This window comes from Eurytemora carolleeae, unplaced genomic scaffold (genome assembly GCF_000591075.1).
Source record: "Eurytemora carolleeae unplaced genomic scaffold, Eaff_2.0 scaffold1122, whole genome shotgun sequence".
NCBI lineage: Eukaryota > Metazoa > Arthropoda > Copepoda > Calanoida > Temoridae > Eurytemora > Eurytemora carolleeae.
In genome coordinates, this window is record NW_019397008.1 from 66,376 (window position 1) to 83,545 (window position 17,170).

The following is a 17,170-nucleotide window of genomic DNA, read 5'->3' on the forward strand; positions in this document are numbered from 1 at the left end:
CATCCCGGTTAACCCGAATTTCCAAGATTTCAGGAATCTTCCAGATTATTCAGGTTGTGTTTCTTGTCGTGGTATCCACTAGTCCAGTATATCCCCGGGTATATAGTTTAATCTAATAGAGCATATAGTAATTATACACATGGTATCCACTATCCACTAGTCCAGGGTATCCCAGGGTATTCCAGGATATATAGTTTAATCTAATTGAGCATATAGAAACTATATACATGGTATCCAATATCCACTAGTCCAGGGTATCCCAGGATATATAGTTTAATCTAATAGAGCATATAGTAACCATATACACGGTATCCACTATCCACTAGTCCAGGGTATCCCAGGATATATAGTTTAATCTAATAGAGCATATAGTAACTATATTCATGGTATCCACTATCCACTATAATATAGTTTAATCAAATAGAGCACATAGTAACTAGAGACAATGCAAACTCCGTGTTTAATAATTCAACAAGTTCTAAATTGAAAAGTTAGGCAATGTCCAAGCTGATAAGTTATAGTAACAGAGAAACCCTTGAACAGCATAGATTATATTAGATTAAGAATTATAGTAACAGAGAAACCCTTTAACAGCATAGAGTATATTAGATTAAGAATTATAGCAACAGAGAAACCCTTTAACAGCATAGATTATATTAGATAAAGAATTACAGTAAAAGAGAAACCCTTTAACAGCATAGATTATATTAGATTAAGAATTACAGTAATAGAGAAATCCTTTAACAGCATAGATTATATTAGATTAAGAATTACAGTAAAGAGAAATCCTTTAACAGCATAGATTATATTAGATTAAGAATTACAGAAAAAGAGAAACCCTTTAACAGCATAGATTATATTAGATTAAGAATTACAGAAAAAGAGAAACCCTTTAACAGCATAGAGTATCCGCCACTGACCGTATTGTATAATTGTGTTAACTGTGAAGTCCCTCTATGTGATTCGCCAGGATGGGGTTCAGCAAATTTTTGTTCCCTCCTGCCTCCTTCTTACCTCAAACCTTTACCTGACTTGTACTCCGTGATTAAAAAGTAAAAAGAGAAAAGAGAAAAAAAGATTTATCTATATATATTATCTGTCTTTTTTAGGACTTTTACTTTTGCACGTTTTTAAATTAAGATATTTGCATCGGAGACTAAATGTTTGCATGTCCAATGTCCATCCTACATATCTAAGATTATTTCATCCTAGAGATCTTTATGATTAGTCCATCCTAGATCTCTATGATTTGTCCATCCTAGATCTCTATGATTAGTCCATCTTAGATCTCTATGATTAGTCCATCCTAGATCACTATGTGTAGTCCATCCAAGATCTCTATGATTAATCCGGACCAAGGTTCTTTAATAAGGTTACTCTAGATCTGCGCTCAAATGTACGGAAAATGTCGTCTCCACGATAGATAGATAAACCCCATATGACGTCACTGATTATAGAGTTGAGAGCAGAGGCGTATTCAGGGGGGTATTGTGGGTAAGCCCTCCCACTGGACCAGTGAAATCTATTGATTTCGGGGGGTTTTCATGCCCCAAAGGATGGTGCTGAGACCCCCCCGGAAAGAAAAAAATTTAAGCCCCCCCGGCCCTGGACACATTCCTGAATACGCCCCTGTCTGACGTTGCCATTTCAATTGACCTTACATTGGATTAGGGTCATGCTAGATTCACGATAGTATACCCTTTAATCTTTTATTGATCAATAATGTTAACAATATGCCTCTTTATTTAGCTTGAAAACTGTTTAAATCTGACCATTTACTTCAACATTTCTGTGAGTGTAGCATGAATTCAAAAGTCACTTTTCTCAGTATATTACTTTTCAAACGAAATCCATCTTCAAGAAAGATACAGGGTTACCCACAATGGATAAAACTGTAAAGACGACATAAAACTCTTCAAATATTAACATCCCAAGGTTTAATTGAGTCTTCTGCCTTGAATATAGTCTTTTAATGGCTTATTTAATGATTTTTAGCTTTAGTTTTTAGTTTAAAGGAATCATGAATATAAGGAAACACTTTGTATAAACTCCTTACATTCGTTTCTTAAGTCTCATCCTTTGTAGGTAACCCTGTATCTAATTTAAAGCTTTTTTGAGGACCGTTGTGAATCGGGCATGACCTAAAGAAATTACATCTTGAGACCATTTAAAAAGTTAGAAATATCTTCAGATGTTGATATTTTTCCTTACCAAGGATAATAAAGATGAGAATAAAGGGAATCTTTATAATTCCAATTAATTCCGCCAGGGTTCTCTGGCAGCACATTGTCATTGGTGCAATCAAATTGTCCGCTAATGCTCCATCTTTCTACAGTAAAAAATTAAAACTTATATTTTTTTAATCTAACAGGTATAATCAGTAAAAGTAGGGAAAAGTCGTCTTTATTAGTAATTTAATTAGAAACGTTGATGTTACCTGGAAATATATTTGAAAAGAGTTTGTTTCTAATTTCTGGAAATGCATCAGAGTCGGACATTCTTGGAAATCCACTGCCTGAATAATTTATTATTGTGATCAAAACATATGTCATTGCAAATTACATTCTACAACTCTGGAAAAAGCACACCATGAAGTATTGCTATACATACAGGGTGTCCCACGAAACAAGACAACTGGCATGGTTTGAAATGTCTTCTACTATAAATTGTTTAGTTGTTTGAAATCGAATAAAAATGTATCATATGACAGTCATATTATAGAAAAATTGATTTGAAGTAAATATATTTCAGAAAAAGATTTTCTAACGATAAATACTGCAAGAAGTCTTGAACACTTAAAATAGTATATGGAAGAAGACATTCAAAACTATTCATCAACTGTCATGTTTCTGGGGACACTCTGTATTAGAAAAAATTCCGAAAAACTTTAAATTTAGCTGGTAGTTATAATTTATTGTTGTCTAGCTAGCTCTTCATTGTTATTGTCACTGAAAGGAGCAGGATGTAGTAATTTCAAGTTACTAAAGCACTATAGTTTCAGTAGAAATAAGTATTTCCATTTACTGATAGCGTCGATATAAGGATTCATACTAATTAGATAATGAGATAGATAGAAAGATAGATGTTACCACCATACTATTTCTACTGGTTCGAGTAGACAACAACCACATGGCTGAACCCTCATTGGATCAGGCGCTAATGGACTCGACACACAGGAGTGAAAGGAGAGGCATGTCCTATTTACAATGTCACCCTTTAAACTTTTAGCTGATCAATGCTTGAAAAGTGTTTAGGTATGACAATTTATCCATTATTTCTGAAGTAAAAATAAGCTTTAAAAAGTCACTTGGAAATGATAAATTTTCAAAGAGACTACAGTCATATAACCAGAAAGACCCGGCATTAATTGACAATTAATCAGACGACTTTTACAATCGTCTTTTTTGTGCGTTCTAGCCAAAACATTTAGTCTTTATATCTCGGGTATTTTTGAAAGCAGGAAGGTTTATTTTGTGACTATCGTGTCTATCATCATATTTGTATTTTTTCAAAAGTATATTAACAAATGCATGCCGCAAACTGTTACAAAGATCAAAGACGATGTAAAAGTCGTCTGATTTATTGTCGATTCATTTTGGGGTCGTTCTGGTACATTACTGTGTACAAAGCTTTTAAGTATACCGGTGTAAATCGGATATGCCGTTTTATAAATGAAGAGTCACTTGAAATAAAACCTACAGTCCCTTTAATTTAGAGACATTAATCTTCACCTTGCTCTGAAAGTCAAAATGAATCCTATCTTCATCTTCAGGTTGGAAAGTACTTTCTTCTGCCGTGTCTTCTTCAAACGAAGGATTTATTAAACCTGGAAACAGATAAATTAAGATTTGCCGTCAAAGATCACAATATGATTTCTAGTCAGTTAAAGGGAGTGTTCGCGAAATATGAAAGGGGGTATAGGTTAATTGATTTCGATATTGATCGCCACTTTTACTTTTATCTGCTGCGTCTATAAGAAGAAAATGTTTAAAAACGTCTTTTGCGTCAATACAAATTCACAGATTTTCATTATTCTATTTTCAGATTGTAAAAAATTCAATTATTATATAATTTGCATATGGTAATAGCTTTGAGGTATACGGCGTTTTTAACCATTTTCTCCTCATAGACGTAACATATAAAAGTTAGTAGAGATCAATATCGAATTCAATAAAATGTCAGCCTATACTCCCTTTCAATTTTGCAAACACTCCCTTTAAAGTTGAAAACGATATTTATGCATTTGATGAATCAGTTGGCGGAGCTGGACAACAATTTTTACCTGAATCTATGACTTCTTCTTGAATCTTTCTGGTTGGCGTCTCAACTCCTTCTCTAAAAATCATGTTTTGCACCAGATCGGAATTAAGTCTTTGTCACAAACCAAAATTGTCTAACACCAAATCTTTGCAACCAATGATGTAAACCTTTGATATTTCATGCCTAGATTATTTGATCCAATAATAATCAAAGTTTGAAAAATCTAAGGTCTTGCAAAGATATAAGAGGTAGAAACTATAAAAAATGAGTTTGTGGCAATTACAGATTTAATTTTTCTAGACTGATAGTATTCGTTGCTACGTGTTTTAATTGTTCAAGTGTTTAAGAAAAAATACCGCATACACGAAAATTCATTCCCATGTTCATGTTTTTAAGTTTTCTAATCCTTGTATCTTTTCAACCTGATGGTGTAAACCTTTGATAATTCAAACTCAGATTATTTGACTGAATTGTTCATCGATTAAAATATCAAAGGTCTACGACATAGGATTACAGAAATGCAAAGAAATCTGAAAACTTGAAAACTGCCGTAGCTCAATATCAAGAATAACATTAACATGTCGAATGCAAAAAAAAACATTGTTTAAATTTACAAAATTCAACTTTGAATTTTTGATCTTACTTGATGGTTGCGAGTGTCTCGTCAGTATGAACACTGTCAGATTTCACCAGTTTACTTCGAAGTTTTTGCCGCGCCATGTTTGATTCTTTGGCTGGATTTCTAAATAGTATTTGTATATTATAGAAACAGTGGAGATTGTAAAACTGTTGACAAAGAAAGACGACAATTAGACTAAATTTATGATTTTAATTAGTCCAATGGACATGAAAAAGTGGTATTGTGTACTTTGTAGAGTACAACAGGCCTTTCTCACATAAGTTGTTTTTTAAACGTTATGTTTCAGACAATGAAATAAACAATTTCTCAATTTTATGGCGATATTTAAAAATCTAAAATAGCCATAAACTTTTGTACTATTATTAAAGACATAGATTTAGAATTTACATAATTAAAAAGTATTTGAAAAAAATACTTATAACAAACATTAACATTTTCCAAAATGAGAAATTTTTTAATTTTAAAAACAAGACATTTTTTTCAGTCAAAATTGTTTAATTTTAACCAGGTCATGTCAGTGAGTTGCCATAAAACAGATTGGGTCCGATCTTTTTAGTCGTTTTGATGTTTACTGGATGCACACAAACAGACAGACAGACAGATAAAATAAATATATAAAAAATATAGATACCCTTGTAGTTCAGGCTCCGACTTTAAAATTCTCTTGGAATGTTTAGGGGCAGTGTTTTCTATAAAATCATCTTTTTTCTGTTGATGATGTTCTTCTCGTTTCTCTTGAACAGCGTGCCCTTTTATACTGAAAATAAAAAAATAAGAACACAAAATTTAATGTTATTCCTAGAGATCTTAAAGTTTCAGACTCTTTTGTTTTAAGTTTCAATGTTTCTTTGGTTAAAAAAATATTTTAAGATTAATTGCTTGTATTGTGATTTTATGAAATATGATTTTATTTAAAATATGTCACCCAATCCTAACATTTTGTATGTAATATCGAACAAACATGGATATGTTCATAATTTCGAGCAAAATAGTCGTCATTTCGACAGTCGACGTCGTGTATATCAATACAATGAAGACAACTTTCGATTTCAATTTTGTATTACTATAACCAAGCTTTTCAAACAGCATGGATGCGCATAATCATTGACACCAAGTAAAGCTGTCAATTAATACCTTCTAATTGTATAATTGTAAACTTGTAAATATGAAAAGAAGATATTGTTAGAATTCAAAACTTAATAAAGAAGTCGTCTTCATTGTTTTTATATGAACGCCGACCCCTGTAACTATTATTATTATTATTATTCTATTCAGACATTTTAAAGATAGTTTTTAACATTTTCTCTTTAACGGACAGAAATTTATAAAAAAAAACACCCCGAGTAGAACTATTTATATTACTTCAAGAAAGTAATAAAAATGTATTTTGAGACTCCTGATCTTCTGCAATTCTTTTATTTTATGCACCCTAACTTTTGTGATTTTTCTTTAAATTTTCTCAAAAGTTTTCTAGAACGAGGTGCTTTATATTAAAACAATGAAATGTATTTAAACTTGACGTTTATATTTACTAAATAGTTAGTTACTAGATAGTTAATTACTAGATAGTTAGTTACTAGATAGTTAGTTACTAGATAGTTAGTTACTAGATAGTTAGTTACTAAATAGTTAGTTACTAGATAGTTAGTTATTAGCTAGTTAGTTACTAAATAGTTAGTAACTTGATAGTTAGTTACTAGATAGTTAGTTACTATGATAGTTAGTTACTAGATAGCTAGTTACTAGATAGTTAGTTCCTAGATAGTTAGTTACTAGATAGCTAGTTACTAGATAGTTAGTTACTAGATAGCTAGTTACTCGATAGTTAATTACTAGATAGTTAGTTCCTAAATTGTTAGTTACTAAATAGTAAGTTACTGGATAGTTAGTTACTAGATAGTTAATTACTAGATAGCTAGTTACTAAATAGTTAGTAACTAGATAATTAGTTACTATATAGTTAGTTACTAGATAGTTAGTTACTAGATAGTTAATTACTAGATAGTTAGTTACTAGATAGTTAATTACAAGATAGTTAGTTACTAGATAGCTAGTTACTAAATAGTTAGTAACTAGATAGTAAGTTACTATATAGTTAGTTACTAGATAGTTAGTTACTAGATAGTTAATTACTAGGTAGTTAGTTATTAGATAGTTAGTTGCTAGATATCTAGTTACTAGATAGCTAGTTACTAGATAGTTAGTTACTAGATAGTTAATTACTAGATAGTTAGTTACTAGATAGTTAGTTACTAGATAGTTAGTTACTAGATAGTTAGTTACTAAATAGTTAGTTACTAGATAGTTAGTTACTAGATAGTTAGTTACCTACTAATTGGAGATTTTTCATATTCTCTATTTGTAAATATTCTCTTCTGTTTTTTACTGCTTCTATTCTCCTAAATAATTATTTGAAATAGAAACAGTAAAAAATTTGTGTAATGATATGTTTGCAAAAAAGGATAATAAACAAAATGCATCCCAGGTTCTTGTTTTAAACTTTATCTTATGCAGTATATAATATTTTAAGAACTTTTAAATATAAATACCCTTTTTTTAAACTGTTAAAAAGGTTGCACTTACAGACTGAAAGAAAGGCATGTCCGGATCTCAAAAAAATCTTAAAGCTTTCTTTGATAAAAACTAATAAAACAGCGTTGTTTTCTCTTTAAAAATTAGTTATTTTCAATTGTGGTTTCTCGAATAAAAGTGAATTGCAGTTTTATGATGCAGAAACAATAAGAAAATTTTCAGAATTTATATGTTCAGCAAAAAAAACGATGACGTTTTCTCAAAGAGAATAAAATATATATTAGAGGGGAAATTACAAGAAAAAAATGTAAAACGGCCATTTTGTTGTACTGTTTCCATACTGCAGGTGTACTTTACATATTTATGTTATATAACCTTTTGGGCCCTGGAATATTATTTTATAGAAAATCTAAATTTAATGTTAAAAGAAAACCAAATTATGAAATAGGCTGGTTTCATAATTGACCAATGATCATTTCACATAGACTCTATGCCTTCCACTTTACAAACGACATGATTTTCCGTTATAACTATAAATCAAATGATGTTTTTTATTCACCTAATTCATTATAAAGTTTATTTAAGAGCTTTAAAAAATTCGAAATTGAAATGAATAGTCTAGGAAACATACTGTATTAATGTACTCTACTGCATATAGATTGTGAACATTTACATGATTTGTACACTTTGAACTCCCTTTCAGGCTGAAAGGGACTGAAAAAATTCATACCGAGAGATTCTCTGAATTCCCCTCTAATAGATATTCTATTCTCTATGTGTTTTCTACATCAGTGATCAGAGCCACTTGGAATTACGTCTCCAGTCCCTTGGCTTCTATTTTTTCTTTAAAAAGTGTTTTTAATATTTTTCAATGTATTCTTATAGTTTGTGTAAGTTTTATTTGCAGAGAAAGTAATAGTAATAAACAGTATCGAGTTAACCTTGGTTAAACTGAAATTAACCTTGATTTGATCAATGTCAGAAATATCAGAAATATCAGAAATATGGTATGAAGTAAGAAAAAACAATTCTGCAACATGTCATGTCCGGTATAAGAGTTTACTTCATATATCTTGAGTGTCTGCCTAAAGTTTGGGTGTTTGCATTGTTTGCATGTTTGTATTTAATAAACGAGAAACGCGGCTCTGTATCGATCCGGTCCATGAAAAGTTTCGACATTGACTTTACAAGGCTTTTAGGGCGCTTCGCGCCCATCTTTTTTCAACTTTTAATTGCGGCTTTATTTGTGTGCATCTTCTCTTTGTACAGTATAAAAAAATTTAAAATTTTCGGATTTCACAATATTTTTTCGCGCATTTTCAAAATTTTACTAAATTAAATAATTTAAAATAAAAAATTTTAAGTTTACAAGTTTAAAGTCTGATTGGCCATAAACCTTCCCTGGGGCCACGTGAGGTCCCACCCAAAATTTGGACCTAATCGGTTCAGCCGTTTCAAAGTTTAGTGGATACTAACAAACATACAAACAAACAAACAAACAGAAATTTATTTATAGATTATTGTTAAAATTCGAAATCCGCGAAAATTTATTTTTATTGAAGAACGATGAAAATGTAATAAAATACTTGACGCTACAGAGTACTCACAGCCCTACCAGACTTATAACCAAATATTATTGAATTTTGTCTGTTTTTCATGAACACACGTCACCTTTTTAATTGGAGGAGGATACTTTGTAATAACTTGGAGGGCTTCCTTCCTTTCACCAGTTTCTAAATTTGTCATGAATTAACAGTAAATTTGTAATCAAAAGATTTTTCTTTAAACTAAGGTTAAAAAATTTCAATTTTATCAACCCCCCCCCCCCCTCACCCGTTTCTAGAATCTAAAAAGGTTAAGCGCCCCCCCACTACCCCCCACCCATCGAAAAAAAAGTGACGACAAAAAGTATTTATTATTTTTGTAATTATTAACTATTTTAGGATTCATGCATGCCTAAAGTTCTTTTAAAAGGCATTGCTTTCAGTCCATTATCTAACTCATGTCTAAGGTGTGAATCAAGCCGGCCATTTTCTTCCTGATGTGCGTGGCCATTTTGTTTGAATCCGTTGGAAGCTTTGTGATGAACAGCTGATTGCTTTGGGGGATTTGGGGCTTCAGACATACTGTCCCAGTCCGATTCAGAATCAGAATTCATTATTTCTCTAAAAAAAGAAAAAGTTTTTAAAAAAATCACACTTTTAAACTTTAAAACTGTAGTCGTAAATTCAAGAGACCATCTCACGGTAAAGTCCAGTTTATTTTCAATTACTGGGCCAACTGTTAAGGGAGCAGGACAGTGAGCTGTACAGTACATATACAGACCGTACAAGACAAAACTGGACGGTACGCCAAATTAGGTCCCTATAGGGAAAATATAGTGATCTATTTAAAAGCAAAGAGCGTATTTCCGATTTCAACGATATCCTCGAACCTCTTTCAGAGAAAAAATAAGGAAGATATTTTAATTTTTTATTGAGAAAAATGTTTAATTCTGAAAACATCCTTCATGGTCTCTGCAGCATAAATTTTCAACTCACTTTAGAAGAGAATCCATATTTGAAAATAATACATGTTTAGCTAGAACAATATATCAGAAAAATATTTCAAGGGTATTGTTGCAAATAGAGATTGACGCTAATGATAAATAGAAATCACATTCATACTCTTTAAAAGCAGACCGATCTTCAAATCAAATAAACGAATATTTCATTGTATAGTTTTTTAACATGACCACTTCTTAAATAATTAAAACAATAGTAAAGAACAAGAAAACTCTGGAATAGGAAGACGACTTTTAGACTCAAGTTTTGACTTTGATTAGTCCAATAAACATAAGCCACAGCAATTGAACAGTGTAAACAGACCAAATTAACTTATAATACGAGATTTAATAAGTTACGTTAATAGTAAAACTATTTGTTTTGAAACAACATCAAATACAGTTAGATATTGCTACAATGCCATCTTCCAATTCCACAGTTTTCTAACTTTCCCTGCAGATACACTGCTCAGTTCTCTTATTCACAAGTTAAACTTTCTTAAGATTTACCAAAAAATATAGAGAACCGTTTTTTCTAAAAAAAATAATGATCAAATCTGGTTTAAAGCCGATTGAGGAAAAGCAATTTGACAATTGTGCAAATTCAGTTTAACATTTAAGTATGACCCTGGCAGGGGGAATTAGACCAAATTTACCATAAGATTGTTTATAGTATTGATTTGTATCTATGTCTGGTGTGTAGACTGTACGCTGTATATCCATGTCTGGTATGTAGACCAAACACTGTAATTCCATGTCTGGCATGTAGAACAAACACAGTATTTCCATGTCTGGTATGTAGACCATGCACCATATGTCCATGTCTGGTATGTAGACCAAACACTGTAATTCCATGTCTGGCATGTAGAACAAACACAGTATTTCCATGTCTGGTATGTAGAACAAACACAGTATTTCCATGTCTGGTATGTAGAACGTACATATATCCATGTATGGTATGTAGACCATGCACCATATATCCATGTCTGGTATGTAGATCGTACACCGTATATTCGAGTCTGGTATGTAGACTGTACACCGTATTCCATGTCTGGAATGTTTGATGTAAACAACAAATCTATGTCTGGTATGTATTATGTACAAAATATATTCATGTCTGGCATGCATGATGTGCAGTGTATATCCATATGTCTGGTATGTATATCGTACACCGTATATCCGTGTCTGGTATGTAGACTGTACACCGTATATTCGTGTCTGGTATGTAGATTGTACACCGTATATTTATGTCTGGTATGTAGATTGTACACCGTATATTCGTTTCTGGTATGTAGACTGTACACCGTATATCCATGTCTGGTATGTAGATCGTACACCCTATATCCTTATGTCTGGTATGTATATCGTACACCGTATATATCCGTGTCTGGTATGTAGACTGTAAGTCTCTACACCGTATATCCATGTCTGGTATGTAGACTGTACACCGTAAAACTAAGGAATGTGAGAAGGATTCATAATAACTATATTCCCTTTATTACGGTAACTATAGTAACCATTTATATACCTTGCTTTCTGCACAATACATCTATATATATATAATCATGCCTTCTCTATTAGATTGTATATTTGTATCTATAAAATTTTGAAACGGATGAATCGAAGTATTTGTTATAGCCCAAGAGTTGTTTAGTTTAGCTGTGATCTTAGAAATACGTACATATTTCACACATTTAGAAACTCGCAGACAAACAGAAACTACGAAAGATAGGTATTAATTTACTAGTCTAGATTTCAAGTAACAATCATTTCCCACAAAGCCTTTCTCCCTATTATAAAATGATTTTAATCTATGATTTGATAACATATTTATTTAATAATATATCTATTTGATAACATATTTATTTAATAATATATCTATTTGATAACATATTTATTTAATAATATATCTATTTGATAAAACATTTATTTGGACTCTCTGTATCTTGTATGAAATTCAAAAATTCATATTTATGTTATTTTCTTTGAAAATTAATAATAGTATACAGTTACATAGACGAATGCAAGCGTTTTTGCGGAAAAAAGGCGTTTCATCCTTTATAAAAGACAGACGTTCAAGTAATACTTTGAATAGTCACATAAAACAGCGTCTGCAGCCCCTTTAAAGTCATAATTTGTCGCCACATTTATTTGGACACCCTGTATTTCCCACCTGATATATCATGAAATACAGAGTGTCCCACGAAACATGACAGTTGGTGAATAGTTTTTTATACTGTATTAGATATTGAAGTCTTTTTTAGTTTTTTAGTTTATTTCTTTTACTCAAATATGTTTTACTTTAAAATCAATTTTACTATGATTTGGATATCATATTTTTTATTATTCTCTTTTGTATCAAACAACTTAACAAATTATGAAAGAAGACATTTTAAGCTTTTCACCAAATGTCATGTTTTGTGGGACTCCCTGTACTTTCCCCTGTATTGCAGTAAAATATAAGCTCTGTTGCAGATACTAAACTTATAATTGTTATATCACTAGAAACCCGGAGTAGAAACTTCAAGGGCCTAGCCAGAGCCCAATATTTAAGACAGAGTTTCGTTTTGAAACCCAGTATCGGAAACCGGGTTTCACGAATGGGATGGGATAAGGCAGTTTTGTAGATGTCAACATTTTTTTCATACTCTTAAATGTGGCCAATCCGCCCTGTCAGAATTCTAGATACGGTCAGTAAAAAAAAAGTTTAAAACATTTTTTAAAATTTCCAAAAAAAGGAAAAAAGAAAAATTTTATTTTTATTGTTTATCATAGATACTATAGGAAAACCATGTAAAACAGGAAAAGATTGTTATTTTTATTAAAGAAATTTTGTCCGAGAAACTCTAGGATGGACATTCCGGACTTATAATGTATGGAATACAAATGTTATGAAAAACTGAGAAAATTAAGTTAAATATTTAAATTACTGAAGTTTTGTGTCATCGAGATAGGATGGGTAGATTTGCAAATTTCTGTGTCTATGCATTTTTAGAGCTATGTTAATTGTAACAAATATTATTTTCGTAGTTTATATTCTCTTTTTATTTTTATTTCTTAATGTATAAATCTGCACAAATGTATATACCACAAAAAAGGAAACTTGGGATTTTTGTAACTTGAAGGAAAGTGGTTCAACAGGGTTTTTCGTTAACGTTACTTCCACACTCATTTATCATCCTTGAAACATCAGATTTTAAAGCTTCTGTTTGAGAAAAAAATTCAACATCAAAATTTCGATATTTCAACAGTTCCATTTTTGTTTAGGTCGAAGGTTTTTCGTAAAAGAAAGGAAATAGAAATAGCGCTGGTATTGCATGTGAAAGCCAATCACACTGCTTTGCAGACGGGTTCCTTATCACAAACGCACATTCTTTTGGCACAGACACACACACATGACTACAGTCAAGGAAAGTGCAGAACAATGTCGTCAATTATAATTTAGCTGGAATAACGAGTAGTTTATTGTAAATTTTAATCAAGTTATATTCTCTGCATGAAAATTTGGATTGTAGTGTTGACTTGAATATATAAATAATATGTTACATGCATAGAGAATAGAATATATAGAGAAGAATTAAAAGAATCTCTCGGTATGAAATTTTTCAGTCCCTTTCAGCCTGAAAGGGAGTTCAAAGTGTACAAATCATGTAAATGTTCACAAATTATATGCAGTAGAGTACATTAATACAGTATGTTCCCTAGACTATCCATTTCAATTTCGAATTTTTTAAACTGTTAAATAAACTTTATAATGAATTATGTGAATAAAAAACATCATTTGATTTATAGTTATAACGGAAAATCATGTCGTTTGTAAAGTGAGAGGCATAGAGTCTATGTGAAATGATCATTGGTCAATTATGAAACCAGCCTATTTCATAATTTGGTTTTCTTTTAACATTAAATTTAGATTTTCTATAAAATAATATTCCAGGGCCCAAAAGGTTATATAACATAAATATGTAAAGTACACCTGCAGTATGGAAACAGTACAACAAAATGGCCGTTTTACACTTTTTTTCTAGTAAATTCCTCTCTATATTTTCTATTCTCTATGGTTACATGTATATTAAACTTGTTTTTAAATAAACAATTAACAATAAACAAATGTACTCTCCTAGACTGTATAAATACCGAGATTTCTGTACTTTATACAGCGACAGTACACCACTTCGGTTCCTTATAACACATGTACACTCTTTTAATACTGACACACACACATGACGTTTCCGCCCCCTGTTTTATTTTGCTTTAGATTTACATTCATGACATTATCTCATCAATTCATAAATAAATAGGATGCCCAAAAGTAAGTTAATAAATACAAACGAATACAAAATATAAGAAAACAATAATTAAGAAAATGCAGCAACACACATATTAAAACAACGTTACATTTCATTATTTTAAAAAAAATGTTGAAAGATAATTATAGGAATAAATCAGATAAAGTAAGCAAAGATTTAAAAAAAATATGCTGGCTTATGACAAGAATCCAGCAAAGGTTTATCAGCTGTTTAAAGCATTCCAGGAGATACTCCACCAAGTAGGCCTATTATCAGCGGCTCAGAAAGTTACACAGAGAATATAAGTTTATTTGTGAACAATTTTCTGAAACCCCTTTTTAACTTACACCTTTCTTATCTTCAGGTTACTCCATATTTTCTTCTTAGCATGAATTACAATTCATCAATTGTTTTTCGTCTGCCATAGTCCGAGCTAAAGCTATATCTAGAGAAGTTGCTTTAAAGAAAGTGGAGAAAAAGGAGAAACCAGATCGAGTTATATTCTCTATCTCATTTAATCCTCAACTGCCTTGTATTTCCTCCATCGTAAAGAAACATTGGAGAACCATGATCCAGGATCCTTGGATGAAGGAGGTTTTTCAAAATCCACATATGGTTACCTATAGGAGACCTCCTATTCTCAGGGATAAACTTATCCGAGCCAGAATTCCATATCCTCCTAGAATGAGGCCAAAGAGGCTAATGCCTGGTATGAAACCTTGTGGTTTAAATTGCCCAACTTGTCCCTACATAGAGCCTGGAATAGTTATACAATCCTCTAATACCAGCAAGAAGATTGAGATTAATGGAACTTTCAACTGTAAGACCAGAAATGTAGTTTACTGTATTACATGTGAGCAGTGTAAACTACAATATAGGACAGACATCAAGATCTTTAGATGACAGAGTGAGAGAACATGTTGGTTACATTAGAGATCTGCATACAAACCAGCCTACAGGAGAACATGTTAACCTTCCTGGTTATGAACTCTACCATATAAAAGTTAGCGTTCTAGAGAAGGTTTGGGACCTTGGAGAAGTTTACTTGAAGTACGAGAATCTAAATACATTAGAAATTTTATGACTGAACTCAGAGGAATGAATAGAAAAAAAATAGTTTTTATTTAATTGTAATCTGTAATTTAGTATCTTTTTTTAAAAGAAAGAGTATTGTTTATATCCAATTCTTTAAAAGGTTCAAATACCCATCCTTAAACTAGCCGCCCCCCCCCCCTAGTACGTAAAAGTTTGTTAATTAGATCGAACCCACCACCACTTTATACACAATACACATACATGTCAACAGCTTGTTTTTAATCTTCCTTACATATAGAAACAATCTGAAGGATTAATAATTGTCTTAAAACATTTTTAAAAAGTGCATATTTGCAAATTATCTTTTTTCATCTTATGATCTGTGTTCGTTTCCCTTTTGTCAATTTGACAGCCAAATTTTCTTTTTAAATAATCTGTTTTGTTTGTTTATTTTCTTGTTGTTTTAACATTTTTTTATCGATTTTGATGGTTATTATTGTATCATTAGAACTGACGAGTGTCAACCCAGACCGAAATATATTTGTAATGAATGTGGAATTCTAGCATCTACTTTTTTTACTCTACATATGATTTGGTCCACCACCATCGCCGAATTTTAAATAAAAAGAAAGTGTTTCTATATTTACGCTTGGCACATGTACAACTCCATTTTGCATTATTGCATGGAACAAATATTACAGTGAATCTAGAAATACTTAGAAAGCTAGACACTTCAAGATAGATAGATGGATTAAAATTTTGAAATGAAAATTATCAACAAACTTTTTTTAAAATCTTGTCTTTAGGATTCTGCAGATATATTTCTAAATATTGTATTTGTAAATTGTAATGTATAGTTGGGGGAATATTTCCCCTTGCTTCAAGCCAGTAGAAGCAGATACTGCACCAAGAGAAAGGGGAGGGAAAGTTCTAATTTTATTTTTACCCCACTCTTCCTTCTCCTCACTAGTACTCAGTACTCTTCCTTCTCCTCACTAGTACTCAGTACTCTTCCTTCTCCTCACTAGTACTCAGTACTCTTCCTTCTCCTCACTAGTATACTCAGCACTCTTCCTTCTCCGAACTAGAATTCATAACTCTTCCTTCTCCTAGTGTACTCATGGTACGCTTCCTTCTTCTCACTAGAACTCAGTACTCTTCCTTCTCCTCTCTACCTTCTCCTAGTGTACTCAGTACATTCCTTCTCCTAGTGTACCCAGTTCCGTCTCCTGGTGTCCTCAGAAATCTTCCTTCTCCTGGTGTCTTAAGTAATCTTCCTTCTCCTAATGTACTCAGTACTCTTCCTTCTCCTCACTTTTAGACAGTACTCTTTCTTCTCCTAGAGTCCTCAGTGCTCTTTCTTCTGTTCACTAGTACACAGTCCTCTTCCTTCTTCTAGTGTGCTCAGTACTCTTCCTTCTCCTAATGTACTCATTACTCTTCCTTTTTCTAGTGTACTCAGTACTCTTTATTTTAAAAGTTTCTTCAGTACTCATCCGTCTCCTAGTGTACTCAGTACTCTTTCTTCTAGTGTCCTCAGTACTCTTCCTTTTACTCACTAGTACCCAGTACTCTTCCTTCTCCTAATGTACTCAGTACTCTTGCTTCTACTCAATAGTACACAGTAATCTTCCTTCTCCTAGTGTCATCAGCACCCTTTCCTTCTCCAAGTGTACTCAGAACTGTACCTTCTCCTAGTGTACGCAGTACTCTCCTTATCCTTACTAGTACTCATTGCTCTTCCTTCTCCTAGTGCACTCAGTACTCTTCCTTCTCCTAGTGCACTCAGTACTCTTCCTACTCCAAGTGTTCTCAGTACTCTTCCTACTCTTATACATGGATATTTATCATCTTTTCTTATTCATTTCCTGC

The 17,170-nt window shown here is 32.0% G+C and overlaps 1 protein-coding gene across 1 annotated transcript; it reads right to left on the reverse strand.

Moving 5' to 3' along the window:
• Positions 1 to 2,167: 2,167 nt before the first annotated feature.
• Positions 2,168 to 9,617, reverse strand: LOC111711061 (uncharacterized). The gene is made up of 9 exons (XM_023485305.1): positions 9,389 to 9,617; positions 9,104 to 9,165; positions 7,229 to 7,299; positions 5,532 to 5,657; positions 4,904 to 5,002; positions 4,283 to 4,335; positions 3,732 to 3,826; positions 2,438 to 2,515; positions 2,168 to 2,329 (listed from the first exon to the last, which is right to left on the reverse strand). Exons 1-9 carry the CDS (start codon positions 9,588 to 9,590, stop codon positions 2,168 to 2,170), a joined length of 948 nt encoding a protein of 315 aa, XP_023341073.1. The 5' UTR covers positions 9,591 to 9,617.
• Positions 9,618 to 17,170: the final 7,553 nt, after the last annotated feature.